Here is a 27,690-nt window from a genome sequence, read left to right as displayed (position 1 = left end):
AGATAAGTGACTGCGTTAGACTGGGAAATGGAGAGCATGCCCCAATACAAACTTCTAAATCCAGTATGAAAAAACACGGTAATATTATTCACCCACAATATCTTCTTTTTCAAGTTCAGAGTTTACCTTAGTGTTACAAAGTTTATGACAATGACCACTGAGGAAACTGAAACCTTATTCTTTATTTTATTTATTTATTTTTTAAAGTTTTCCCCTGGGATTTGTCAAGGCAGTGTAACATGTCCCTGAGAAGAAGAGACAATAGAAGAAAAACAAAATTACAACAAAGACATCTTTCTTCCGGCATAGAGCAAAAATAACTACATCTAAACTTAGATTTTTTTACAATGGTTATGCATGAGCAGCAACAAAAAGGAAAAGATCAACCTTTGAGGCCAAGACAACATCACAAACAAAAGATGACAGTATCTTCAGTGTTATAAATAAAGAAAACAAGAAAATGTCTGGCATCAGCTTAGAAAAGTCATCTTTACTGGCCTAAATGACAAGCTTAACAGTCTGATGTCCATCAGATTCAAGGCACTGATCGGAGTGGCACAAAGCTCTAGTTAAACTAGAATGTGTACCAACAATGAAAATGTAGTTGTAAACATGATTTTACACATTATACAGGGCTCCCATTTATTTTTCCTGTGCCAAAATCCCATATATATTCTGAAACAAATTCAGGAGTTCTCTCTTTGAATAAATACAAAACAGTCTTTTAACTTTTTCTGCACTCATCAAGCTTTAAATGTGGAACCTTATGGATGAATGAATAGATGAATTGACTGACAATTCAAGTTGGTAGGAGAAAACACAAGGCAATACAAAGATTTTGCGACTTTTTCATACTCATTCTTCAAAATACCTCAATCAAATTCCAAACTTTTACAGATCAGATAGAAACCCTGTATGATATAATTTTTTTAAATAATCTGCTCTAGTACCATTTGTGTTTGCCAAAAAAAAAAGAATAAAAAACAAAATTACACAACAGAACGATTAATAAAAAGAACATCAACTATCACCAAGAATATAAATAACCTTAATTCTGCTGGTTTTTTCATGTTTTTCAATAGACTGTCCACACATGCTAAACATAGCCATACTTAATAAGCATTAATTAAGGCTGAGAAAAACATATTGGTCCTTCAGCCAAGTCTCTCAGATGTTATCTGAACAGTGTCCACATAGTAATCTGAAATCCTTTTACAACCAAGGATCAGATCAATGGTCTGTAATTTACATACAAGTTATTTCTGCACTGCGTAAAACAAAACTTCCACATTTCAAGAATTAAATAAAAATAATCCTGGAAATTAAATACATAAAGGACTTGTCTATGCAAACAACTATTAGTGACAGCTGATTGGAATCCACATAATAAGACGACACCAAAAAATAGGGCACTTGGTAAGCAAACTGAGGTATATGGCTGAGACTGAAAATAAAGCTAAATGTTTAACAAAAATTAAACAAGAAACTGATTTTATAAATATTACATCTGTCATTTATAAAAATAAAGAACAGTTGTATTTAAGATATACGCAAACCAAATAGGATTTTATTTCCCTCCTTTTTACCAGTTCACACTAACATGCAAGGCTGAAAAAAAAAAAAAAAAAGGACACTTGTGTGTTCTTGCATACATTCTTGGAGTGTATTTATTTAAGTTCAGCTTCATCTTTGGAACAATTTATTTTCTTGCCGCCTGTGATGCAGATCGGCACTTCAGGAGGCAGCATGGTGAACACCGAGGACTCGCAGTCGGTACCATTCATCATTTGGTACAGCAGTAGTAGAAGTCAGGAGCAAATCCAGTGAATAAACTCTGAGCAGCAGCATCTGGGTAACAATAAGCTCCATTGTCACCACATTCGTCATACAGACTGAGTGAACGAATTCAGGAACCGATCTAATGTCCCTTTGACAGTCAGCAGGTTTAACACAGTTGGGGGCAGGAGGCGTGGTCCAGCCTTAAAGTGCTTCGGTTGCCACAGTTGTACACATGGCGATGTTGAGGTGGGGTCACGTTTGGCTCGCCGACATCTTCCGGTTCCACATGCCTCGTTTAGAGTGATAGTGGTGGAAAAAGTTCCTCAAATAGATCCTCTCCACTTCCAGCCCACCTTGGAGGATCCTAAAGCAGAGAGCAGCATTATGGAAAGGTTTAAAACTATTATATAAATAGAAATATCACAAACTGAGATAAATATCTTTGTTTATTACACACAGCACCTTTTAAAAGAACTCATACTTAAAGTTTTTGTAATTTTCAGACGTTACGACCACAGTTTCTAGGTATTTTATCTGAGCTTTATGTGATATACCAAAAGAAAGAAGTGCACATACATAATGTGTAAATATTATTCCTTTTTATCTTTAATTTATCTCCTCTAAAGATAATACATCTATGTGGCATCTGTGATAATGTAAAGCTGAAGCCATGTTCTTTGTTTGTGAGCACAAACTTAGCCAGGAGAGATGATTTTGATTCTAGAAAACTTCATCCATCTACCCATTAAATTTTACCATTCTTTGCTTAGTTCAGACAGCAAAAACACTATCTAGACAAGAAATAAAAAAAGCAAGGACAATGAATCAAACAACATACCAAAGCATACTTGATGCTGTATTTAAAATGTAATAAATTCCAGCTAAATGGAATCCTCAGAGTAACAAACAGACCTGTCGAGGAGCTCCCAGTCTTCTCCTCCCCATCGTTCTCTGAACTCCCTCGTGTTCATTCCTCCAATGGCATCCAGGTCAGATTTATAGATCCCCAGCAAACCAAAACCATTCACTTCCCAGTAACCTGCATGAACAAAAATTACATTCATTAGTGGATAGGTTGTCAGTTTTCCAGAAAAGACCATTATGTATCCTATATCATTATCTACAATGACTCATTTAATAATTTTACACTGTTTATTTATGCTCTATGCATTTCATGCAGATTTTACAAGAGAGTAAAAAGACACAGACAGTTTAAGGATTTAATGAAAAGAGGTAATTCATGTGCCCCATTGCAAAACAAAAACAAAAAACCTAAAGGATTTTGAAAAGTAGCTGATCTCTGAAATGCACATTTCTTTGCTGAAAATCTAAATCAGTCCTTTAATTCACTCTGACATGTAAAGATATAAATTCTGACTTCTACTGTCTAATGATTTATTCTTTAACTAAAAGAGCTGCATTGATAGGTGTAATTGTAGCGGAGTAAAGCTTCTTCTCAAACAAGACGGAGGCTCGTATTTCCTTTACTGAACCCTTTTGTTCAGTATTTATTGAAGAGGAAAAAAAGGGCTTCAGCCGATAAAAACAGAACAACAGCAACAACAACTGCTCGTAACCAAGCAATAAAATCAACAAAGCAAGATAGTGACTAAACAGTAACAGATCCTTAAGCATTCTTCAAAATAAAAGACTTCCTCTATTCAAATAAATCATGTCTTACACTGAAATATATTTCACTTCGCCTTTGTAATTGTATACAATCATATTCAATATAATAATAATAATCATCATGTAAATTATGCTTAACATATAATTGTAATCAGTCACTTATCATGCAAATATACTGAACAACATAAGTGTAAAAAAGTCACAACATCAATTTTATACCACTCAAACTATATGAGTCAAGGAGAAGTGGAAGTTCTAACCCAACCAACTGCAAAACCGCAGCATCTCTAAAGAGGTTGGGTTTCTGTTCATCAAAAACATTGACACGTCTTGTTTTAATGGACTAACCAGGATACAATGAACATTATATGGAGCCATATAGTTATATGAAACACATAAAAGTACATTCTCATTAAAATGTAGGTTGCTAGTATTAGGTCCTAAAACATAGCTGTTGTTTCTTATTAGTTCCTCTAGTTAGATCAAATCTGTGTCCAGAAGAGAAAAACAAAATGTCACACTGTTTAAATATAAGTCAGTATATGGCAAAATGTAAAATGTGTGTAGAAAAAAAAGTCCATTCTTATTGCTTCAAATGTAATTAACAAGATTAGTTGTGAATGATCATGAATTGATAATCTTCTCATTATATTGGGAATTTTTCCACTCAAGCAGAAGTTTCAACAGTTTGCCTTTCTGACATGTTCACGCATTTTAAAAGCAGCTCCAATGATCTTTGTGACAACTTATTCTTTTCATCAGTCCATTAAGGATAATAGTTATGTTTAAACTTTACACACAGGAGATAAACACTCACTACAGTTACAGACTATGACTATTTTCATTCATGAACAAATACAAAGTCCTGATTACGTTGAATTGTTGGATGACAATAAGCAAGCTTGAAGATTGTTTTGTTAGTGGATTCTTTGCTGGGTGTCAGAATTTGCAGAATGTTGGCTATTTGTGTTTACTCCAGATGTATATCAAGTATTATTTTGTGAAAATGCAAAGATGAAACAAGACATAGCCGGTGACTGAGATCTTGAAGAGCTGCTCAGAGATTTATATGTACATTTGACGCATTACAGAGTCAAGACACAACTGCACTTTGACAGTTTTATTAAAGTGCAGTTATGTATACTCACTTTCGAGCTACGTATTTAGGGTTAATTTTAGTACTAGACCTACAATCTGTAGCGATGTAGCATTCAAACAGCTGTAAACCAACTCACTGTACCAAAGCTACAGGAGCAGGTGAACAGTCATTAAAAAACAAAATTAACATATGCGTGTTCACCTCTGGCGTCTGATGGTGTACTGCCACAGTTCAGTCTGAGGACTATCGGAGCAAAAGCCATGTATCCCTCCACACAATGCTTCCTGATTGTGTCAACAATTGAAGAAGGGAAATGGATGTGAAGATCACAAAGAAACACGATGCTGTGGTCATCCTGAGAAAGACATACGAGAGGAAACTCACAATTATAATTCTATAAAGACATTTAACGTTGCGCTTCATTTACTGTACTGTTGCAGTTCTCACGTGTATTAGATCGATTCCTGCTTGCAGACCAGCCGAGCGCTCAAAGTTCCCACTCAGCTTCACATACTGGTACCTGTTAAACCAGCATTGACATGGTACACATGTTACAAAACAGGTTTCACACAAATAAAGACAGAGAAAAAAAACCCAACACAGATGAGCACAAACCTGGGGAGTGAGGATTTCTGCAGAACCTGTTCCACATCCATGTCTGTGCTGCCATAGTCAGTGATGATCAGGTTAAAATTTGAATCTCCGGTTTCTCTGAACACTTCCTCCATATCTGTAATCAGCTGCTGCACCCACCGGGCTTGGTTTTTAACTGAAAAATCGCATTGACAAAAATTATATGGTTGTCTCAAGAAAGAAAATACAGCATGTGCACGAAAACCAACCAAAATTATCATCACATAATATTTCAGTCAACCAAATTAGACAAGAACTCCCAACTCTGAATGCATCAATCAACTCAGACTTCTTCAGGTATGTCAAAAGGAAATTCTTGACAATAAGATGCACGCTCTGCTCATATAATCACTGACAATATGTGACAACTAAAACAATGGGCTCTGTAATGCACAATAAATCAGCCATATATTTATTTGTATTTCAAGGTGAAAAAGAGAGTATTTGAGTGCAGGTGCATTTTGATTGTACCTTAGTTTTTCAAAGAGATCAAAATATATAAAATTTCTAAGTAACTTGGCTTCAAGTAACTTTTAATACCAAAAAAATCTGTCTTTGTGACAGTTGTTGAGAGAAACAATGCTGACACCATTACCAGTGCTAAATCCTGACTTAACTATGAGGATACCAATGATATGTTATTTTGAAATAACACAGGTCCAAACTGGCATAGAAATGGTCAACCTGATTGCTACCAGGTTGTCACTTTCATCTATTTTTATGTTTTCAGCTAACTTGTACTAAATGATGTTTTTTTTAAGGATACTTGTCAAATTTGGACATGGAAGTAAATAGCTATGAGCTACAACCCCAATGCCAACCATATAAAGCTAGGCTATAAAATTTATATGTGGCCTTTAATAAAAGATGTTCTTCGCGTAAGTGTTACAATTGGCAATTAATACCCAATAGTATTGTGGGTTTTCTTTTTACAAGTGAACACAAAATGAGTTCAGATCACTAAAAAGCAGCTCTCTATTAGTCTTGGAATAAGAGGAAGACGTGTTTACCAGGCACTATGAAATGAACGGTGGCGTCGGGATTCCAGCGGAACCCCACCGGGTTGCACAAAACCAGCTGAGGTTGCGAGCGCTCGAAGATAAAGTCCTGGTTGCGCAGCGGGTTGTGGCGAATCAGAGTGTAGATGTAGTGCGTCAGACGCAGCAGCTGGCCATTGGCATCCTTCAGCTCCAGCTCCAGGAGGTAGCGGCTGCCCCTGTATCCGTCCACACGCTTCACAACGTTAAGCACGCGAACCAATGTGAATCGTCTGCGTGCACAGTTAAACGTGACGAAAATATGTCAATGACAGTATGTAGATTAAATAAACTTTGAATAATTCAAAGTCTAAATCTTAAATAATGCAGGAAAATATGAGAGAATTGCAGGCTAAATGATCATTTCTCTTTTTGAAAATAAATATATATACAATTTATTAGTTAAATCATTTGAAGTTGGGCTACAAAAAGTCTTTAGTTTCTTGTTTGAAGTGCTGGCAAGTATGAATTATGCATACAAAAAGTTAAACCAATGCTCACCCCTTGTGCTTTTCGTTAAGACGATCCATGAAGGCATAAACAACAGTCAGAGCGTCGCTGGGGTTCAGCAGCAGGTTTCCGGAGACGTTGCAGGAAAGGTCAATCCAGTCGGAACGCCGCGACTGCAGGTCCAGGTGGTTCACCTGGAAGGTCTGGTTCCAGTTGACCCGAGTATCGAACACTGGTGCCGGAGTGAGGTCCTCTTCATCAGGGTCCATAGCCATGTCTCCTTGCTGCTCCCACATGGACTCTGAATCTCCACGAGTTGCATTTCCTCTGCTCTCGGTCCTGATGTGATCACCGTCTTCTTCCCCTGCATGATCCCACTCTCCCCTCAAGTAAGACTTCTTTTTAGATGTTTTTCCTCGAGTACTCATTTTATCGCTATTGATGTGATTATCCAGGTCTTTTTGTAAAGGCTTATTCTGCTCTATCTCCTTTTCCCGGAGGGTTTTTCCGGGATCAGTTTCCACTTCATTTGATTTTCCGATAAACTGGTCACCATTTCTGTTTGTAGTAGTGAAATTACTGTTGATGTCCGGATGGAGAACCTTTTCCGTCTCCGGAAGTTTCTGCCTGTTGGCCGCAGTGGGTTTTTGAGGCATAGCTCCATGCCTGTCTTGGCTTTCAACTGGAGACTTATTGAGTTTCTGGATTTGAGTATGGTTTGTTTTTGAATATCTCCGGTTTCGATGCTGTTTGGAGCCGGGTCTCTGTGGCAGAACGGCTAGTTGTTGCTTTGCTTTAATTTCCCCGTTACCAATAAGAGCTGAAGAATTAGTTTGCTCTGGTTTTACGGTGGCTTTGAATTTCTGTCTCTTTGCTGATCTAACCTTTGTCTTTTTCGATTGTACCTTTTTAACTGAGCCTTCATGTTTAAACTCCGTCCTGTTTTGATGCGGATCTTGTTTGAATACCTTTTCAGGTGCTTTTCCTGGCTCCTTTTGAGGTTGTGGAACGGCACCCTGTTCTTTTCTATTCTGAAAGTCTTTGATGCGTCCTCTTTCATCAGGAGATTTGTCCAGTGTATCATCAACGCCTCTTGTGGCAAAGGAGAAAAGTTTGCGCCGGCGGTTCTGCACATAATCGTCATAATCATCTCCGTAGTCTGGGTAAACATTGTTCTTCATCTGGTCAGCCATTGTTTCCTTCTCTCTGGGGTTGGCATCATAGCCAAAGCCGTCCTCCTCCTCCTCTTGGACCGACTTTTTATTCTTCAAACCAAAATCTGGCATTCACCAAAAGCAAGATCAGAAGTTGAGAATAACATCGTCTGATTATGCAAGCAAATTGAAATAAAAATAAAAAATAAAATACCTCTGTCTCCATTTCCTTTCTTGTGCGTTTCTGGGCGGTCAAATCTCATGTACCTATAGAAACCATATCTGGTGGAAACAAAGCAATCATCTAAACAGGAATTGGCTGCTTTTGGAGTTGGCTGAATGTCACATCATGATACACTATAGATAGACTGAATACTCAGTTTTACTTTTTTTTTGTAACCACAAGGTTACAAAAAACCTGTTCCTGAACCTGTCAAAAGTAGCAACACCTAGTTTAATGACTAAGCTGTCACTTCGACTGACATATGAGTGTATGGATTATTGTCAAGAGGAAGATAAGAGACAACATACTTAACAATGGAGGTAAACTGAAGGTTGTTATAAAATCAACCTGTACTTTGCAATTACAAACTGATCACCTCCATGCAATGCAGCATTAATGCAGCAATTACCATCAACACAACTAATTAGTATTGATAGGAGATGCTGTGTAATGCAATGAATTTTGGGTTTTTATTTGAGCTACACCACAATCATCAAAATGAAAAGAAATATAAATTCGACATATAAAACTCTGAGCATAGTGAATCTTTATAAGCTTAACTTTTTGAATTCACTTATTGAAATAAATAAGATAATTGCTGATATTCTGATTAACTGAGATGCACCTGTGCCATGATATTTTTATACAAGGGTCTCACATCTTCTTGTAGTAGGAGCTCTCTGGGTAGAAGCAGGTGTTTTCTCCCTCCATGTGTGTGAGCCGGGTGTAGTCGTTCGGGTAGATGTAGGACAACTGAACCTATGGAATAAAAAACAATTGCTGCATAAAGCCTTGAAGCATATCACATTTACAGTCAAAAACTGTGGATTTTTAGATGCCAATTAGACTTCCGAAGGAATGTGAACTAGGCTTGGAGTAAGATTAGAAAATACCCCCCCCCCCCCCAAAATATCGTCAAATTGAGGCAGATATGTTGGGTTATTTTAAAATATAGAGTTGAAACATCAAATTACTGCTGAACCAATCCGATTTTAACTTCAAACAAGTTGTTGAAACTTATGGGAGAAAACATTTACTTGCACCAGTGTGGAGGATGAAAAAACATCATTTCCAATTTTACACATAAAATGCAAACATTTTTATTCTATATTTTTCATTTTAATATGTGAATAATAACTATTAGTTTTTGGTTTTTTTTGAGAAATTACTAATAACCCTTTGGACCTTTTCACAGTTTTTCAATGTCCAATCACAAATTCTAATGTATTGTGGTGAGATTTTATGTGAAAGACCAACACAGGGTGTCAGCAAAGTAAGCCTGCTAAAAGGTGAAGATCCATCTCACTTTCATGTTTTTCTCAGAGGGATTCAGCTGCGACTATTGGCTGTTTAAATAAAATATTCTGCAGTGAAAGAAAAAAAAAGAATTCCGAATTCAATCTGTGGTGACCTACAAACGTCATGCAGTGTCAGAAAGTTTTGTGGGTGATTGCTGCTTCAACAGATACCAGATGGTTGTACTATTTTTCATTTCTTTTGCTTTTCTGCTTATCTTCCTTTTGTCAGCCTCTGACTACTAAAAAGTACATTAACGTCCATAACCTGCGGTCCACCTATTATTGGACTGAGTTGCTTGTCGGTTGTGGCAATTCTACTGCAATAACAATTTGACCAGTCAGTCACCTTCCCATAGTGCAGTATGGCAGGAGTTACTGGTAGATCCAGCTCAAGAGGTGTGACATGTTCAAGTCCTTTTGTTAACTGTTTAACTCTGTGTGCATTGCTTAACCATTTTCTTCAAAAGCTGTATTTTCCTGGGCCTATTATCCTCTTAGCTCTGACCAGCCTCCCTGTCAATGTTGAGGAAAAGCTTTCCTATAGCATGATGCTACCACCTCCATTTTTCACACAAATTGTGTGATAAGGTTGATGTGTAGTGTTAGTTTGCCCCGCCCACACACAGGGTGGGGCGTGTTTTCTTCTGCTCATTTATGTGGCATCTCCTGCAGGACTTTGTGACAAACTTCAAATTGGATTTCTCAAGTCTTTATTTCAACAGCCATTCAATTTCAACTTGTACTTGTGGCATAAAAATTGCAAACATATTTAAAGGGTACCAATACGTTGTGAAGGCACTACAGGCAGTGTAAGGTAAACACAACTTCTACAAACTTCGTGAAAACATACAAACTGCAGTCCTTGGTAACGAAGCAGAGGGAAGTCTTTGATCGTGTAGGTGGGGTTATATGTGCAGTCAGGAAGAATGCCTTGGAGGAACTTGCTGTTTATCAGATGGACTGCAAAACAAACAACATGCAGATTTGCATCATGATCATGTTTTGCTTTGATGGTATGAGGAAACAACTTGCTCAACGCTTGCATCCGGGGCTGACAGGAAACGGAGCCATTTAGAGACGTCTCTCACCTTGGTAGAGTGCGTCTCTCGGGTCTTCCCTCAGCATGTCTACTGCAGCACTGCGCTGTTTTGAGGAGGTGTGCTCATGACTCGCAGCTGTCTGTGGTATGTGGGTGACATAGCTCATCCTCAAGTCAGACTCATCTGCAGGACAAAGAGTTCGAATGAGAGAAGTGGGTCACGTTTCCTATGACTTGCAGTTTTCAGCCACCATGCAAAGCTAAAGTAAATGGTGTTATTTTTCAACCACGCTCATGATGCACACATTCACTGTTAGAATGGACTTTTCATGCATCTACCATCTTGAGGCACTCACCAACATAAAGGGAGATGTGTTTCGACTCAATAACCGTAAATCTGAAGCTGCGGTCCAATAGCTGCCACTTAAAGACAAATAAATAAATAAATAAATAAAAAAACATTACTTTCTACTTTGATACCAACATAAAAAAGGCTTCTGATTCTTGGAAAATACAGTATCAATTGATCTGAGTGCGGTGCACTTACAGCCACCTCCACATGGTCAGTCCCTCTGTCATTTTGCTTGTGAATAACTTCAAAAAAGTATCTCTTTTGAGCTGAAAGCCTGTAAGACAGTTAGGATTCTTTTTAGGAGTTTTGCATTAAAAATCACAAAACCATAAACTGCCTGGAGAGATAGTCTTATCTTAACACTTGAGCTGCAAAATCCATTTTCTACTAAAATGCGGCCGCAGTTTTATGGTCAGATTAAAATCTATCACTCCATTTCTGTGATGACTTCTTGGAGCCGACTTAACAGGTGTCATTTTTTTCTGCATACCTCATGACTCATTAGCTTGTAGAACCATCGTTAGCAGAAATAGCTTGAAGTAGTTTCTGTATGACTATGAGTCTCTCTCGTTATTGAGGAGAAGTTCTGGCTCACATTGCTTCAGTTCTTTTGTTTCTTGCACAGTTCTCCTCATGTGGCATCACAGTTTTTTAATCATGCTGAAGTCTTGACTTTGACTGGGCCACTGTATCCACTTGATTATTTTTGCCATTCTGTTTTGGGATCATTGCGCTGCTGCATGACCCACTTTGGCCAAAGTTCAGTTGTCAAACAGAAAACCTCATATTTGACTATTGGCACTCAGAGGTTTGTGGTTGACTCCGTCTGCAAACAGTGCAGGTTCTGTGGCTTGAGAAAGAAATCTGAATCCTTATCCCTCTTCTACCATGCTTGACAGTTGTTATAAGCTGTACAGATGGGTTCAGTTTGATTTTGTCAAACTGAACCCATCTGTAGGTTCAGTTTGAACCTGTAGGTTCAGTTTGAACCTACAGATAGGTTCAAACTGCATTATTGCCAAACGTCTCCAGATTTTACAAACCTGTCACGGGCCCACACTTTTCAGAAGTATGGAAAAGCCTGTCTTGTCAATCCTACTCAACAAGCCACACCTGCTCAGTCTGTTTCTAATGATTCTTCATTTTAGCATGCAAAGTAAAACATGTAGAACCTGAATTGCAGCCTTTTGTGTTTCTCTTAAGTTCTATGGCAGTCGTATTACTTAGCCACATCAAGTATGCTGAGGGTATGCTTATTTTAACTCCCGTTCCCACGACTGTTTGCAAATTCTTTTGTAATACTGTTCACTGCATTAATATAAAAAGGCTTATTGGTTGATACAAATTTGGCTTTAAACCTGTACATTACCAATTATACCTCAGAAAACCAAGGAATGTTGAAAAGTTTCAATCACTCTTATTTTGAAAAGCCAAAAAGTGCTTCTTCCATAACTAGCTTAGAAGCATTTTAATGTAGAATATATTTCCAGGAAACTATCAAATTAAATTTGAGCTGTAGATTATTTTGAAGGTAATTAAATTAATTTCATTCAAAAGGCAAACAATCCCCTTTTCCTCACCGGTTTCGTTTTTCATTCATTACTGAAGAACAGTCATTTACAATAATCTATACTATGAAGTACATTAAGTTTCATTTTGAAAGTTTACCTTTTCAAGATGGCTTTAGTTTCTCTAAAAATGTGGAACTCATGTTTGTAATATGAAGAAATATTAAGGCTTTGCTTTTGAAAAGTTTAAACAAGCTTTCTTTGAACAGGCTAACACAATTCCCTTCTGAGTTCAGGTTTAATTGCTTTAGTCACATGGAAACTGCTTTTGAGATAATCTGCTCAATTAAGTACTGAGGTTTTTATTTTGAAAAGTATATGTAGGAGTTCTTTTGAATTCCTAAGATAATACTCTTAATAGTATAAGATAGTACAAAGTGGAACCTTGCACTATCTTCACGTTGTACTATTGAGATTTCTGAAGAGCTTCCTTTAAGTTTTATTTTGAAAGCCAACGTTATTACTTTTTAAATACCAGCATTAAATCCACTGGTCACGAAAAAAAAACACATTTGCAAGGACTTTTAATTTGAAGGGTATCGTTTGTTCTTACTTTGACATCTATTCTTCTCTTTCTCACCGCTAGTTTGAGACCATTGCATACTTGGATCCTTCTTTAGAAGTGGGTGGCCATTTTTGAGGACAACACTGTCTGTTAACTTTACTGTGGAAGTCAATTATAACCCTTCTGTCAGGCACACACAGTAGCTACAATAAGGATGGACTGTTTAAAGCTTAAAACAGCACCTGACTCAAAGTTTTTGGGCAATTTAGGTCTAATTATATTTAAACATAAAACATGGTTACAGTGAAAAATGCTGCAGATTAAAAAATAAGGTTCAGCTCATGACATCATAACACTTCTGTTTCAGTTGTACTATGGGAACAAAAGTGAATATGAATCATATCTCTGTAACTGAGAAGGGAGACAAACCGTGCGTTTCTTGAAAAGCAATCCACAAAAATCTTAAACTATTCTCAAAGCCACCTGAAACCATGACATTCCTGGTAGGAATATTCTCAACACAGCTGACTTTATTTTTTGTTGTTCTGAATTGTTCTACAACAACATAAAAAAAATACTTCCTGTCTGACAGTTTTGTACACTTAACACTTTGAGAAAATGCACTTAGTAAAAATTTAGGGTGCATTATAACAGACACTACTACTACTCCTTTTGCTACAAAAAGAAAATTATTAGTGTAAAAAGGTTTTGTTAATCACAGATTTGGAGCACCACCACTCATTTTGAGTTTGATTAACAGTGTGGATGATTGTGCGGTTATTGTTGACTTATGTTCTCAAAGTTTTTGTGTCAACTCACCAAACTGGTTTAGATTGTGCATTTCCTGCACAGACATACTGCACCTACACAGATATGGTTCCAGTGAACTTTCCTGTGTCAGCAAAAGTCTAGGTAACAGTAATATTAAATTTTGGTTGCACACATGAAGAGATGAGGACGTGCTTTCAGTGACCTCAGTTAAATGAATATTAAGCTTTGCTGTTAAGCTTTTAAGGCCTTTTTTTTGCAACAAATGCCATCTGATAAGCTATGCACCGGTGTCGGGGGTTCTAAGTAGTTTATCTGGGGACAGCTTAAGAGTTGACTGATCATTCGACAGGGCAGAGAGGATGTTATAAATAAAATCTGTTCAAAACACACCAGTAAAGTTCTGATAAAAATGGAAGAAGGGTCCATACGAATACCACAGGCAGTCTTCCGGTTCAATTTAGCACAATAAATTACACAGATGTAGCTTTCTGATTACGTTTCAAGAGATAAGGTTTTAATTAGAAGAAAGTGAAAGACACATTTGCACCCTGTTCTTTTTTTAATAAGCTCATATCAGATAAAACTCAAGGGTGCAGGAAGAATAAATTGGCATGTAGTGATTTGAGTGGAGACTTTTTCAGGTCAGTTCTTCCTATTTTAATATTACCAGGTCTTTAAATCACAGTAATGACTCAATAACAGCAAAGAAAAGGAACAGAATTGCTTGTCCAAAAGGAGAAACACTTTTAAAAGGGGTTACTTTACTTTGCCTCGTGTTGAAGTCAACCTAATAGGTCATCATAGTTGCACACCTTTTGACAAAAAGCATGTCATATTTTGTAATATTCTCAATTCAACTGTCCAGAACAGAGAGCTTTTAATCTTTTGGTTGAACTGGAGAGTGTTTGGCAGAAATTCCTTTCAATTAATTAGAATATATAAATATTTGAATCTTAACTGGAATAATGTCAAAGTGCCCAGAGATGACATTCACTAAAATTGTTAGGAATTAAATGTAATAATTGTTTGTATTTATATTTTTCATAATGTACAATAAGAGGTTATGTGTCATTGATTTGAGTTTACTGATCAGTAGGGATGAGATGCTTATTCTTATTTTGCTTGAAGTGTCAATCATATTGGTTTAATCTGGTAAACAATTGATTCATTTCTTTTCTTACTGATACATTAGAGTCAATTACTGACTGTAGCATAAATTTGATAAAACCTACTAAGTAATTATACCAATCCAAAGAGTATGAATGATGAACTTTGCGGAGAGCTTTAGATTATATCAAAATTATTTCATACAGAATAAATTGTTTGAAAATGAAAAAACATAAATAGACGAGCAAAATAAAAATAAAATCACAGTGCTGCAAAAGAAACTTATGGGATGGAGCTACGTCAGGTGTGGAAATAAAACCAGTGGAACCAATGAGTCTGAAATGCAAGTGAAAGCAATCCAGCCTTTGTTTATTTTGGATGAGTCATCGTTCAGAGCATAAACTGTATTTTTGACGCACCTAACTGGTCTGGAGGTCTGACTGGCATATTTCTCAAACTCCCCTGGGGCCGTCCACTCCGTGCCGGTCTGGATAAAAAAGATGTGTGCAAACAGATGTCACTGGGATTGCTGTGACGAAAAGAAACTTAAAAACCAGGAGGCCTCAAGCATCCATACCTTTCCGACCCACGCCAGCAACTGGACATTAAGTGGGGATTGATCCGTACTGAGCCAAAGCTCAGAGTTGTCATCAGAGCTCACTGCAAACACAAAGTCTCCTGACAGAGGAGGAAAAATGAAGGGCATTGTTAGTATGTCTGCATGGGTTGTAAAAGGAAGGAGCAAAATGCTAAAGTAAAGGCTGTACCATCTGTGTATGGATGTAGATATCCAAATATCCTGAGTCCATAGTTGGTCCACTGAGGAGAAACAGCAAGTTTCTGGACTGTGGTCCTGGACTAATAAAAGGAATGACAAGGGAACAGTAAATCAGACTCGTTGTTGGCTCAAAGCAGGAAGAGAAGACCAGGATCAGGAGGACTTTGCATGTAGATGCAGAATGCACCCCTGATGGAAAACAGAAGTATGTTTGCTCTGCTCAGGACTCTCCTCTGTCCCACATAAACATACTGAAAAAGCGCATAGAGTCGTCTTGGCATCTTTTAAAATGATCCAGAAAAAAAAAAAAAAAGTTCTATGGTTAAATTAAAAAAAAATTAAAAAAAAGATTTTATTTGTAGTTCCAAATTTTTAGAGTAAAGAAATACATTTATATATATAACTTTAAAAGAAAAGAAGAAAATAAACACATCTTATCTAGCTATACGTTTATGTGACATAAAGCTAAAAAAGCACAATGAGTTACATAATAAAAAATAAGGGAACAAAAAAATGTTCTATAGTTTAACTGGTACAGACATTCTATGAGGAGACCGTCTGAAAAAAGGACAAACACTGTTCAAAGTAGTGAGGTATCAACACTGTTCAAAGTAGTGAGGTATCAACACTGTTCAAAGTAGTGAGGTATCAACACTGTTCAAAGTAGTGAGGTATCAACACTGTTCAAAGTAGTGAGGTATCAATAGTTTTAGAAGGTACCTGAGCAGTAACTCTGACTTTTTACTTAGTGCTGCGCATGCTTACTCACTTGTTACATGTCTAAAAGGAGAAACATGTTTGGGAAGTTTCACTGGCATTGTCAAGTGTCGTCCATGACAAATTACTGAACGAGATTAAGCGATAACAGCTCGACTCACATGTGGATACAGGGGGTAGTGCAGGTTCTTGCGCAGGTCTGCGGTAGAGGTGCCGCACCAATCCTCAAACACATGCAGATTGGCCTGTCCCTTAAACTGCAGGGCGAGAGGAGAGAGTGGGGGGCAGTGATATAAACAGAGCATTGTGTTTGCAGGAGCAGGACACATCACCATCTGGCCACAGCGTTTAAACTAAAACTCAACAAGTACGCACTTCCTCAGACGGTGCTCGACAGCACAATGGCGGTGGATCTCAACACACCCCTTTCCGTATAAACACACGTATTATTCAATGGGTAAGCCAAACCAAATTATTAATAACAGGAGGTGAGCAATCTATTATTATGTGTGGGAAAGCTATGTCAGTAAATAAATGGTACGTTTGAACAAGACGTCTTCTTGCAAAGTCGGGTAATATAACAGAAAGCAAAAGGAGGCATTTAGAAAAACTCTTTTCTAAGTTTTAATTCAAAGCGAGGACACAGTAAGATACTATATGCCCACAATGGAGCTGCTGGGTGCCAGCCGAGGTCCCAGATGTCCTGTAAACATACACCTCTGCGACATCTGCCGAAGGAAGGGTCCGTGTTATCTGATCTGTGTGCATGCCGATCACACAACAGGAACAGGACACCAGGACTGAGGGCCAAATCAGAGTGTGTGGTTAATCCGGTTTCATTAGTGGTCGAGACGAGCAGTTTGCTGCCACCACCGCATTCAGATAAAGGCTGGCGTGAGGTTCAGGCTTCAAACTCAGCAAATATTATTGATGCAGATTGTTTTTGGTCACATATTTTAAGGGTCAAAGGAATCTGTTCACTCAGTGTCTGAGGAGTTTATTCATTGACAGACAATGTTCAGCATTAAGGTTTGCCAGCTATGACTCTGTTACAGCCATACTTCTAATCAGTAACCTGTAAACTCTACTGTTCTGGTCTCACAACAAGCTCTGCTACATTGACTGCTATCAAACTTCCTGTTTTATGGAACTTTTTAACATGCAGGGTTTGCAATAATCACCTACCGTAAACAGGCCAACACGCTCCGATTCATTGCGAGGCATGTTTAGAGATGACGTAAAATACAAAAAAAAAAAAAAAAAAATCAGATAATGTATAGACTGGGTCATACGTGCACTATTGTTGAGACAGCTGTGATGAAATGGAGATTTGTCCAGGGTTAGGCTCCACTGTGAGCTTCATTAGGATAAAAGCTTGGAAAATGCATACTGCATTAGTTTTGGGGTGCGTTTAATTTTACACACATTCCTATATTTTAATTAATATTAATCTTTTTTTAATAAAAACAAAAATGGTCGAATCTGTGCTACTTGAGTTTAAGCTTCAATTAAACGTCAATCAATTTAGAACCTGGTACAGCCCAGGTCATACATGTTAAAACTCTAGATTTAAGTCCCATTGAATTGTTTTATTGAAAACATTTATATGATCATTATTTTGTGTATTGTGTAGCTCTAATTATAACATTCTAATTTACAGAAATGCAACTGACTTTAAGAAAAGAAGCAGAAATAATCAAAATGTTGTGGAAATACTCAGATCCGAAAAAAATAAAAATAAAGATCAAATGTTCCAAGGTCTATTTAAATAGTTTACCCACAACAATTACAAATACAACGTTATCGAAGAGGGTTTAACTTTGCTAAAACATTAATTCAAGCAGCTTTAATCCACAACTTATCAACCCTTTAAGTCCATATTTGCTGTGAATACATTCACACTGTTGATCTTTCTAAATACATATCCTGCTTAAGGAGCTATTAAAGCTCAAACAAAGGTTCTCCTGTTGATACATTTTATAGCACCAGCAATTTACAACCTAGGGGAGGTTCCTTTGTTGTCATTGCATTTAAGCACCGAAAGAACAGGAAACAGTGATTACTTTGGACTTGTACAGTATTTTTCACTTAATCACTTCTAAATTAATCACTTGGTGTCAGGATGTCAACAGAACAAACTGCACCAAAGTGGAAATACAACTGAATGCAAAAAAACAAATACCCTTTCCATACAAATCTGACAATGTCTAATATATTTATATGTGCTTTGCCTTTCAACATCATATTCATAGAAGTTAAAGCCTTAAAATTTGAATGATGCTGCAAATTCAGATTAAATAAAAAGCTATATTTTGCTGACTTTTCACACCTAATTGTGTGAACACAGGATATTCTCAGCTGGATGGATATATTTTCTTTTTTTTTTTTACTTTTCACACATTTTTAAATCCAAAAGTTCTTTTGTGAAGGATAAACCCGTCCCAAATTCTTCACCAATGTTTAAAACTTGTGATACATATAAAATTAAAAACAAGATTTTCTTATCTTTTGAAAATTAAGACATTTGCATTATCACCGAGTCAAACTTTCAAATCTGGCTTTTCGCTAAAAGTGGCCTTTTAGTTTGTGTATCAAAATGAAAGAAAATGGGTTGCAGAGAACGACAGAAATTGCCAGAACACAAGAAGGGTAAAAAAAGAATAACCAACCACATGGGAAAACATAGCAAACAGGAACTATTACTATAAATCGTGGTTATGTTGGCAAATAAGGCCAGACAGCTCTCTTCTGACATGAAACATGAGGTGAAGCAGCTGGCTGAAGCTCAGTCCTGCTTAAAATAGGGGAAATCTGATAAGCATGATAACACAAAGCAGTGGAAGCTCCTGCAGACTGTTGCAGGAACGACCCTGTAAACATGGAAATGCAATGAGCTGGGAGTAAAGTGGGCAAGCCCGGGCAGGTGGTTTAGAGTTCAAAAGAAGTGAGCTGGAATTTTGAAGCATGCAAGCAGCCCACAGATGTTCACACACGCACACCTCTGGTTTCCATGCTTGTGGAGTGAAGCTGGACCTCCAAGAGTCTGGATCCTCCACCCAGTCTGGTCGACCATCTTCTCTCACCTAGAAAACACAATGAGCCACATTTTGCTTTAGTTTGCTTTCTTCCATTTGCCTCTAAACACACAGTCTTGCATCACCTTTACTTATGCAAATTTGTTTTTTTTCTATTGACCCCACTTACCTTTTGATTTAGCATGGGTCTCCTCCAGTTGCTGCTGTCGGGATTTGCACCTGAAGAAAAGTAGGAAAACTTGATTATCAGAAATGCATGTTCAGAAATAAAAAAACATAAAAAATAAAATAAAATCACTGGAACAATCACAAACGGCAAGCTTAATGCTTACAGTAGTGTTTGATTTGCAGTCCGTTTTACACTTTTTACATTCACTTTTTTCATATTAAGTCTACAATGGAGTCTTAAGCGAGTCTCCCCGTGTTCATATTTACAGCTGAGGACATTTCAATGTCAATAATTTCAGCCCTAAACTTTGCAAACGTGTTTGGTGCTTTTGGCAAGTTTGACGCAAAGAGTTGTCCCCACTGACCTCTTCCATGTTTTCTGAAATTATAGAGTGTTTTTCAAAATAGGCCCTCACTGTGTGGATTTTTATGACTGTGGTAACAGAGAGCAAGCTGGGATTGAAGTCCCTGTGAAGGTCTGTCATTACCACTAGGGTGGAGCTCTCCAAATACACACCCTTGAAATGTGGAGGCCAGTTGTGACATCATGGGTAACCCTGGAGTGTTGGTTAAGAAAAAGAGAAGTATTTTCATGTAGACATATACTGAGCTAAATCTGATTCCTAAACAGTGATGGGGGTTTTTTTTTCATAATGAGCTTTTTATAGCTGTAAAATGTAAGTTCCTGTTAAACATTTAGTCAAAGTCAAAAGGCTTTTGAGATGAGGTGTTGCATTTATCTCCGTGAAAGGTTTTCGATTCATATTTATGCTGGACACACATATTGAAAACCCTAGATCTTAAACATCTCCATCTCGTTTGTTAACACGTTTTGGAAAAACATATCTTTCATTGCAGCAATGTCTGCAATTCTACAGCAGTGAACTTTGTGATATTTTTTCCCTGAGTGTGGTGGTGGAAAGTAAACACACTTAGCTTTCCAATTATTGCTCTGACTGCAGATGCTGGTTGGTTTAGTCAAGTGGCTGTCTTCATGTTCTGCCTTCATAAAGGCAGAAATGACTCATTTTGAAGGGTGGCTCCCTTTCTCATTTTGAAGGGTGGCTCAGAGTCGCATCAAATTTACACGATGCATATTTATTATGCAATGAATCATTTGTCACAGTTTCGCATCAGAGGTTTAATGTATTTTTGAAATAATGAAGTTGACATTATTCATTATGTCAGCATTAGTCAGTCAGCTAACCTTGTTGTGTTCAAATTCAGGGGTTGCATCCTTAGTAATTAGGATTACGTGTATGAATGAATTTAAAGCTGTCCCCATACATTTCAATGGGAAACAAAATTATTATTAACCCTATAAATATAAATAGCACAAGTCATAATCGTATATTGAGAGGAATTTCGCTTTTCCTGTTTCCCTATATCCTTTATCAGGGGAGCCAACAAATGTGGAGGGTGCTGCACATTATTCATAACCAAAATAAGATTATGTGCATAAGCCAGATAATTGAGCTGCTGCTGACTAAGCAATATTTATGGGAAGGTTTATTCCATCTCCTATTTTAGAGGGGAAACAGGCTATACCTTTGTTAGACAAGCCTGGTGGAAAATTCTCTGCATAGTAAAAAACAAAAAACACAACAAAAACAAAACAAAACAAAACAAAAAAAAAAACTAGAGTCTAGTGAGCTGTGATGAAGGTGTGCACATTTGCTGGTTAATGATCATACCCACAGCCTCATAGAATTAACCACAAGAGGTAAATCCCTGCTAAGCCTCAAGAACAGAACAAAACAAAGTGGTTACAGAAACACATGGTAAAGATGCATAAAAAGCCTTAAAATAAATGTATTATTATTGTTACTACAAGAAACTATCAGAACAATTACAGTGAGATATCCTTTTGCCAAACTGCCTGTGTCACAATTAGCAGTACATGAAATGTCTGTAAAATCAATGTAATGGAGGCTTTTAAATACATTTTTTATCTGTTTAGGTTTATAATTGAGCAGATTAAACTATTTCACTATCCATATGCTGCAGAGCAAATGCTCCTCTTTTAATCTACAGAGTGGAGCACAAACATGTGCCACTGGTTTTACATAAATACCTGCCTGTTTTCTGGGGATATAAATATGATGCAACACAGAGATCCTTACTAAATTCCACTCTTCGAAATAAGAAAGATGAGAGAACATGGCATTCATATAAAAATGTGTGTTGTGCTTTGCAGGTAAAGAAATTACTAAGTAAAAGTAGCCACTTGACTAAATTGGTACACATTTAAAACAGAGCAGTTAACTAAAGGAGGTTTAAGTTAACTAAGAGACATATACCTCAAAGAATTGCACATTTACTGTCAAACATGTTAAATCTTGTTCAAAGGTTTGACTAACTGGCAGTGAAATTAGCTTACTGGTATTTCAGAATACCTTTAAGGCAGAAAAGCGACATAAATCAAAACATAATGCACAAAGTGGCTTTAAAAACAGGGGGAAAAAAAGTAATCTGCAGCCAAATATAATCAATTCACTAAAGGTTAGAAGTGAGAAGATCCTGAAGAATAACTTGAAGATGAGCTGATAAAAACAGCTGACCACAACTGATATTCAACTATTTTTTTTTTTACTTCATGGCCACATGTTCATTTACTTTTGAGCCCTAAAGCTTCCACTGGCCTTTTACTAAAACCTCTAAATCTGCACCATCAATTTGTATTTTTCCCAGCGATGCTGCTTTTAGTCTTAAACTGTAAGCTATGCAGTTTACACTTTTCCTTCATTCTGCAGAATATTAGAAAATACAGACACTCAATGTCAAAATATTCTCCAAGGAAACTGCAAATACCAAAATGATAGATGACACAGGAGACAGACTGGTGCAATGTTCTTTTTTTTTGTTTGTTTTTTTTTTGCATAACCTTCACAATGACCTTCCCTGTTTATTAAAATTAACTCGAATGCTTACCACAGAAATTTTCCTACTAGTTTCCTTATCAGGACTTTATTAACTTCAGCACTGTTAACTTATCTGTACTAAGAGCCAGTGTGACTTACATGAGGGAAAAACAAACTATTCCTTAAAGAGTCGTATCTTAAACCCCGAGCATGTGTGTGATCCCGTAGCGACCAGCGCTGCCAATCTGCATCGGTTTGTTCTCTGGGGTAGAGGTGATGAACATGTGATTGCCCTGCTGCACAGGGAAAACAAAAACAGCAATGCAGCCTCTATTTTCTAATAGGGGAGCTTTAAAGGCACTTTTATTTGAATTTTATGACAGATTTATGTAAAGTAGTTGCCTTTATGTCACACTCGTGCATTTAGCTTCTGAAAAAGCAGGACTGAAAGCCGCTTGCAGTGTTGCCTAATTTAGTTTCCAAACAAGCTCTGTAATAAAATAAGCTTAATCTTTTATCTTTTGTCATGCAGTGAAGAGACTCTCTTGCATGAGAGATTCTCATGCAAGAGATGAGAGTCATGTCATGGCTGACATGACTGTCAGCTATGACTGACAGTCATAGCTTCTGACTGTCAGTCAGAAGCTATGGCTGAATAACATATCACAACATAAGTGTTTTTATATCAGTCAATATTGATAATTATTGACTAGTTTTTTGTTTTAAATAGCTGAAATAATACAAAAATAGTGGCGTGACCTTTTCTGTTTTATGCTCAATTTCCAATCAAGCTGTTGTACTCATTTTTTCGTTTCACTCCATGTTGTTTATTTTCAAGTGAAACCTGAAACTGTTACTGCACAAGTTACTCAGCAGGTTATTGATAACCTACCGCTAGTTGATAACACCAACCTTTCTTAGATAGCCATGAGAAGCTCTGCAGCTTTTTTATCCCTACATCACTCAGAATGCTATACAGTTTTGGGTAACACTTTATTTGAAGGGGGTTGAATAAGACTGACATGACACTGTCATAAACACCTGTCATAAACATGAATAAGCCTTCATGAATATTTATGACTGTTGTCATAAAGCGTCATTCGGTAAATTATGACACTTTTAATACAAAGTTGACATGATTCAAAATGTCTTTGTTATGACAACTTGACATTAACCAAGAAATCATTACTGATATAAATTTGTTATAAAAGTATTATTGATTGCACTTTAAGAATTAGGTAACTAATTGTTATTAATGTTATTAAAGGTAAAGTTTAAACAGTAATGATTTCTTGTCATAAAGACATTTTGAATAATGTCAACTTTGTATAAAAAGTGTCATGATTTACCGAATGACGCTTTATGACAACAGTCATAAATATTCATGAAGACTTATTGATGTTCATGACAGGTGTTATGTCATGTTTATGAAAGTGTCATGACAGTCTTATTCAACCCCCTTCAAATAAAGTGTTACCCAGTTTTGTAATGGAGTTCAGTAAAATTATTGAACAATTATTTGGACCTATCACGATATATATTGATTTATTTTCCAGCACTATTAGAAGTTTACATTCCAAGGTCATTTTGCAGCGTGGAAGCAGTCCCTATAGATTTTTTTTTTCATTTAGAAATGGCTGTAAATTACGTGATAATTTGACTTTAAATTTTAGGATTGATGTTTAATTTGATTTTGAAGGTCACGTTGGGGTTCCTGGAATGAAGAAACCTGTTACCAAAAGTCAAGCTGAAGTAATATCATTAACACTGAAAACACAGGGCCATTGGAAAGAAGCTTATCCTGACTTTAAAACATTTGTAGAGAAAAGAACTATTACATATTACAATGTGCACCATTTGTCATCATTTGATTGGTGACATTTAATGTTAACATCTCAATCATTCTAATTCCAAGCGATGGATTATCAGCAGCCAAATGTACAGACAGAGCCAACAACTGTTAATCTGATTCACTTCAACATTAGAAAAAACAAACTTTCAGTAAACATTAGAACCAGCATCGATTTGCAGATTAAAAGCAGACACTAATTTTAGTTTTACCCTAAGAACAAAAGACTGTCTAACAACAAGGAAATACTATGACTTAATGAAGAAGTAAAACCAAGTCTTTGTCTCCACACACAATATGCTCCATTTCAAGCAACATACTTTCTTGAAAATTATTTAAATATTCCTTCCAAGGTGTCAGGGTGCCCTAACAACAATAGACTTATTAATACTACATAGCCCTTTTGGCCTGAGAATCTCAGCCAAGAAGGTGGTTATAGTCCCTCCAGTGAGGTCAAGGTCCACTCAGAGCTCTCCTTCCAGTGGAACACACCTTTATCCCATGTCTGGGTCCAGCTCCCGGTAGGAAAAAGCTCTTTCCCCATGCTTTCATACAAGATCCCATTAGCCTTTACTATTGTTTCTACTATAGACTGAGAGGGGCTTAAGTACAAATGCATGCCACACTTTTCAGATTTTTGCTTGTAAAAAAAAAAGTGTTCAAAACCATGTATTCTTAAGAACAATAATGAAACACTTTGACTTAATTAAGAAGGTCAAAGTCAGTATATATCTCATGGCCAAAGAACTAAATGAATTTAATCAGTACCTTAGACACACTTAGTTGACGTTGTCAATCCCAAACAAACAACTAGTTGCTGTTATTTTAATGTCATTAAAAAAATACCTATAAATTGACTTGCCATATAATTTATTTACTGTGTATTTTAGAAACAATGAAGTGTCTGCTCCGTTTCATCGTAAGGCCAAGCTTAACCAAAATATGGGTTTGCATTCTAATTGCCCAATAAAAGAGAAGCAAAGATTGTAATCGGAAATGTCAATACAAGGAACAAACGATGATGAAGATGGATGCGTAGATAAATGAATGATTATAAACTGCTATCACCTTGTTAAATTCCAAATGAATCACACCTCAAACTAAAAAGAGGCTTTGTCTAATTTTGATAACTTAACTGGAGTTATAACGTCACACCCCACAAAACCGATAGCTGCCTGGCCTTCATTTTGAAGCATTAAAGATAAGCACCAACACAGTCCGCATAGCAGATGATTCAGCTCGAGCCAAATCACAAGAATTTCCATCACATTTCCCCATCAGAGAATCATGTTTCTGTTAAGGAGCATAATGTATGTGCAGCCCGACAAACCCCATTTCATACGCTGACGTGTTGTTGAAAGCATCATGCATTTCTGTTTCTTTTATTGTGGGGAGACGTCAGATTGAAAACTCTGGCTGTTTTCATCTCCATCCACTCGGCAGCCGCAGCCACATCCTCGAGTCAGTTTGCTGAGTGCGACAGCGAGACAGAACGTTTTGGCATGAGGTGAAAATAAAGCAGCGTGCACAGGATGTGTGGTTTGAGAGAGGCATTCTGAGCTTCGACTGACCTTCTGACCCCACCGTTTGCCTAACCCCTCCTTATTGTCTATAAAAGAGCCAAAACACCCACATCTTTGTAATACTGTTGCTTCATCTGCCTTAGGCTCTGGTTTCCGATGAACACAATGACAGGTCTGAGTTGCTGCAGGTACTATTGGGGTACAGGAAACTTACTGCATTTGAAGTTATGTGGAAACAGATTTTGACATTGATCAGCAAACTCACAAAATCTATAAGCTTTAATCTTAATAAAACCCTTCAAGATTTCTTTAACTGTTAACATTTGCTTTGTTTTTACTTTATGTTTTGTTTTTTAATCAATCCTGTCGTTCAATGTGTATCGACAAATACCTGGACCATTTGAGATTTTTCACATATTTTACATAACAGACCAACACAAATTACTGCCAAGTAGTAAAGTGGAAGGAAAATGATATGTGGTTTTAAACACTATTTTTGACAAATGAAAATCTGAAAAACGTGGCATACATTTGTACTCAGCCCCTCTCAGTCAATAGCAGAAGTATATTTCAGTATTTCAGCTGTAAATATTGTGGACCCATATCTCTACTAGCTTTGGTAGGATGGCTCCAACTATGTTAATTAGAGACATAGTACTGGAAGGTGCATTTCCAGTCCAACCTTAAGTACTTTATGAGCTCTGACAAGATTATATATATATATATATATATATATATATACACACACACACACACACACACACACGCACACACACACACACACACACACACACACACACACACCCACACTTCTTCTTTTTTCCATTTCATAACTGTACACTACATTGTGTTGATCTATCCTATAAAAGATTGTGGTCGTGACATGTTAAAAGTTAGAATTTTCAATGAGTAATTTTCCAAGGCATAATAACTCAGCTTCTTGCGATCAGTAAACCTTCCAATTGTATTCTGCAATCATTTAAGCTCTTTCAGAAATAAGATGACTCATGAAGAACTCATCACAAAGTCCAGAGATGCTCAGTGACAATGAGTAAAATGCACAAATCTCCTTAAAATTTTATACTTACTGCACATTCATGCAGGTTACTTGTAGTTTGCAGCAAAGTGACGGGGAAAAAAAAGTTGAAGATACAGACACTTGTTGAGTCCCAACTTACCGACATCACTGCTCCAAGCTCTTGCAGCAACCATCTCGTGGTAAACTGCCAAAAGTCCAAACAGGAGAATCGCCGCAAACAGAAAATATTTGCCATTCCGCCGCAGCTTCTTCAGGGGGAAAAACTCCGTGATCATGTTGACTGCGGGACGAAATTAGCTCCCGAACAGATACCCCCGCTCTGTTATCAGGGGGAGACCCCAGGACTCAACGCGAGCCCTCCCTCCAGAGAGCGAACCAGACGGCCAGCCAGCCAGCCAGCCGCCCGCAGCTGCTCCCGGGAGGAGCGCTGCGACTTCAGTGCTCCTGAAAGCCCGAGCGATCCCGGTGCGAGAGTCCACTGGCGCCTCTCATCCAAGAAAACAAAACATCCTGACCCGTGTCACCCGGTGACCTGAACTGATCTCTCCTAATCATTTAAATATTTCAAAGGGTTTCCTGTAAGTCTCAATCACGGGAGGGCGTCCCGCTGGCGCGCTGACCTCTGCTCCCTCCACGCATTGAAGCGCACAATGAAACGAACGAGGAGTGAAATCTCACACCAGCTTCATCCCCGTCTCAATTGAATCAAGTCAGGCACAACGTGTCAGGAAGCTGGGCCGGCGCTTCTACATAAAGCCTGACGTGTGACGATACCAATGAAATAAAAAATAATATGGGTTCTTACGCGCTTTATTCCGACAGAGGTGGGATAAAAACTCTTTATTAACCAGTTGATTAACAGAATGAATACATTTCAATGATCGTTTTGATGTTTTTTACACATGTATTTAACGTTTTATTATTTTGAAAGGCCACATCGGAAGTGTTACATTCTTGCTTAGCGTTAGCTTGATTTGACTGCCCAAGGGAGGAGTAAACATGAGTAGAAGAAGCCAACCAGGTAGAAAACCCCCCACCAAGAGATCTACCCGTTACAGGTAAAGCCACACGTATTT

At 37.4% G+C, this 27,690-nt stretch overlaps 1 protein-coding gene across 1 annotated transcript; it reads right to left on the bottom strand.

The window, feature by feature from the left end:
* Nucleotides 1–162: 162 nt before the first annotated feature.
* On the bottom strand, nucleotides 163–27,299 carry b4galnt3b (beta-1,4-N-acetyl-galactosaminyltransferase 3b). The gene is made up of 20 exons (XM_014982891.2): nucleotides 26,754–27,299; nucleotides 19,344–19,393; nucleotides 19,139–19,222; nucleotides 16,301–16,396; nucleotides 15,412–15,502; nucleotides 15,222–15,322; nucleotides 15,064–15,131; nucleotides 10,889–10,967; nucleotides 10,698–10,764; nucleotides 10,391–10,525; nucleotides 10,153–10,262; nucleotides 8,663–8,763; nucleotides 7,996–8,063; nucleotides 6,679–7,906; nucleotides 6,151–6,410; nucleotides 5,123–5,276; nucleotides 4,955–5,027; nucleotides 4,709–4,862; nucleotides 2,692–2,818; nucleotides 163–2,143 (listed from the first exon to the last, which is right to left on the bottom strand). The coding sequence occupies exons 1-20, from the start codon at nucleotides 26,887–26,889 to the stop codon at nucleotides 2,032–2,034; spliced, it is 3,294 nt and encodes a 1,097-aa protein (XP_014838377.2). The 5' UTR covers nucleotides 26,890–27,299; the 3' UTR covers nucleotides 163–2,031.
* Between the last annotated feature and the right edge of the window lie 391 nt (nucleotides 27,300–27,690).

The sequence above is a fragment of the Poecilia mexicana genome, unplaced genomic scaffold (genome assembly GCF_051168715.1).
Source record: "Poecilia mexicana isolate PSO_F unplaced genomic scaffold, ASM5116871v1 scaffold_6, whole genome shotgun sequence".
Taxonomy (NCBI): domain Eukaryota; kingdom Metazoa; phylum Chordata; class Actinopteri; order Cyprinodontiformes; family Poeciliidae; genus Poecilia; species Poecilia mexicana.
Note: the sequence above shows the minus strand (reverse complement) of the source record. Positions and strands in the feature narration are given on the sequence as shown.

What these genes read in the sequence shown, in the direction of transcription:
- b4galnt3b (XM_014982891.2), bottom strand. Translation starts at nt 26,889, where the DNA reads ATGATCACGGAGTTTTTCCCCCTGAAGAAGCTGCGGCGGAATGGCAAA. An exon ending in ACTACCCCCTGTATCCACAT is followed by an intron (nt 15,503 to 16,300) that starts GTGAGTCGAGCT and finishes TCCTTTTATTAG; the next exon opens with TCCAGGACCACAGTCCAGAA. An exon ending in GTTACCAAGGACTGCAGTTT is followed by an intron (nt 8,764 to 10,152) that starts GTATGTTTTCAC and finishes TTTATTCCATAG; the next exon opens with GTTCAGTTGTCCTACATCTA.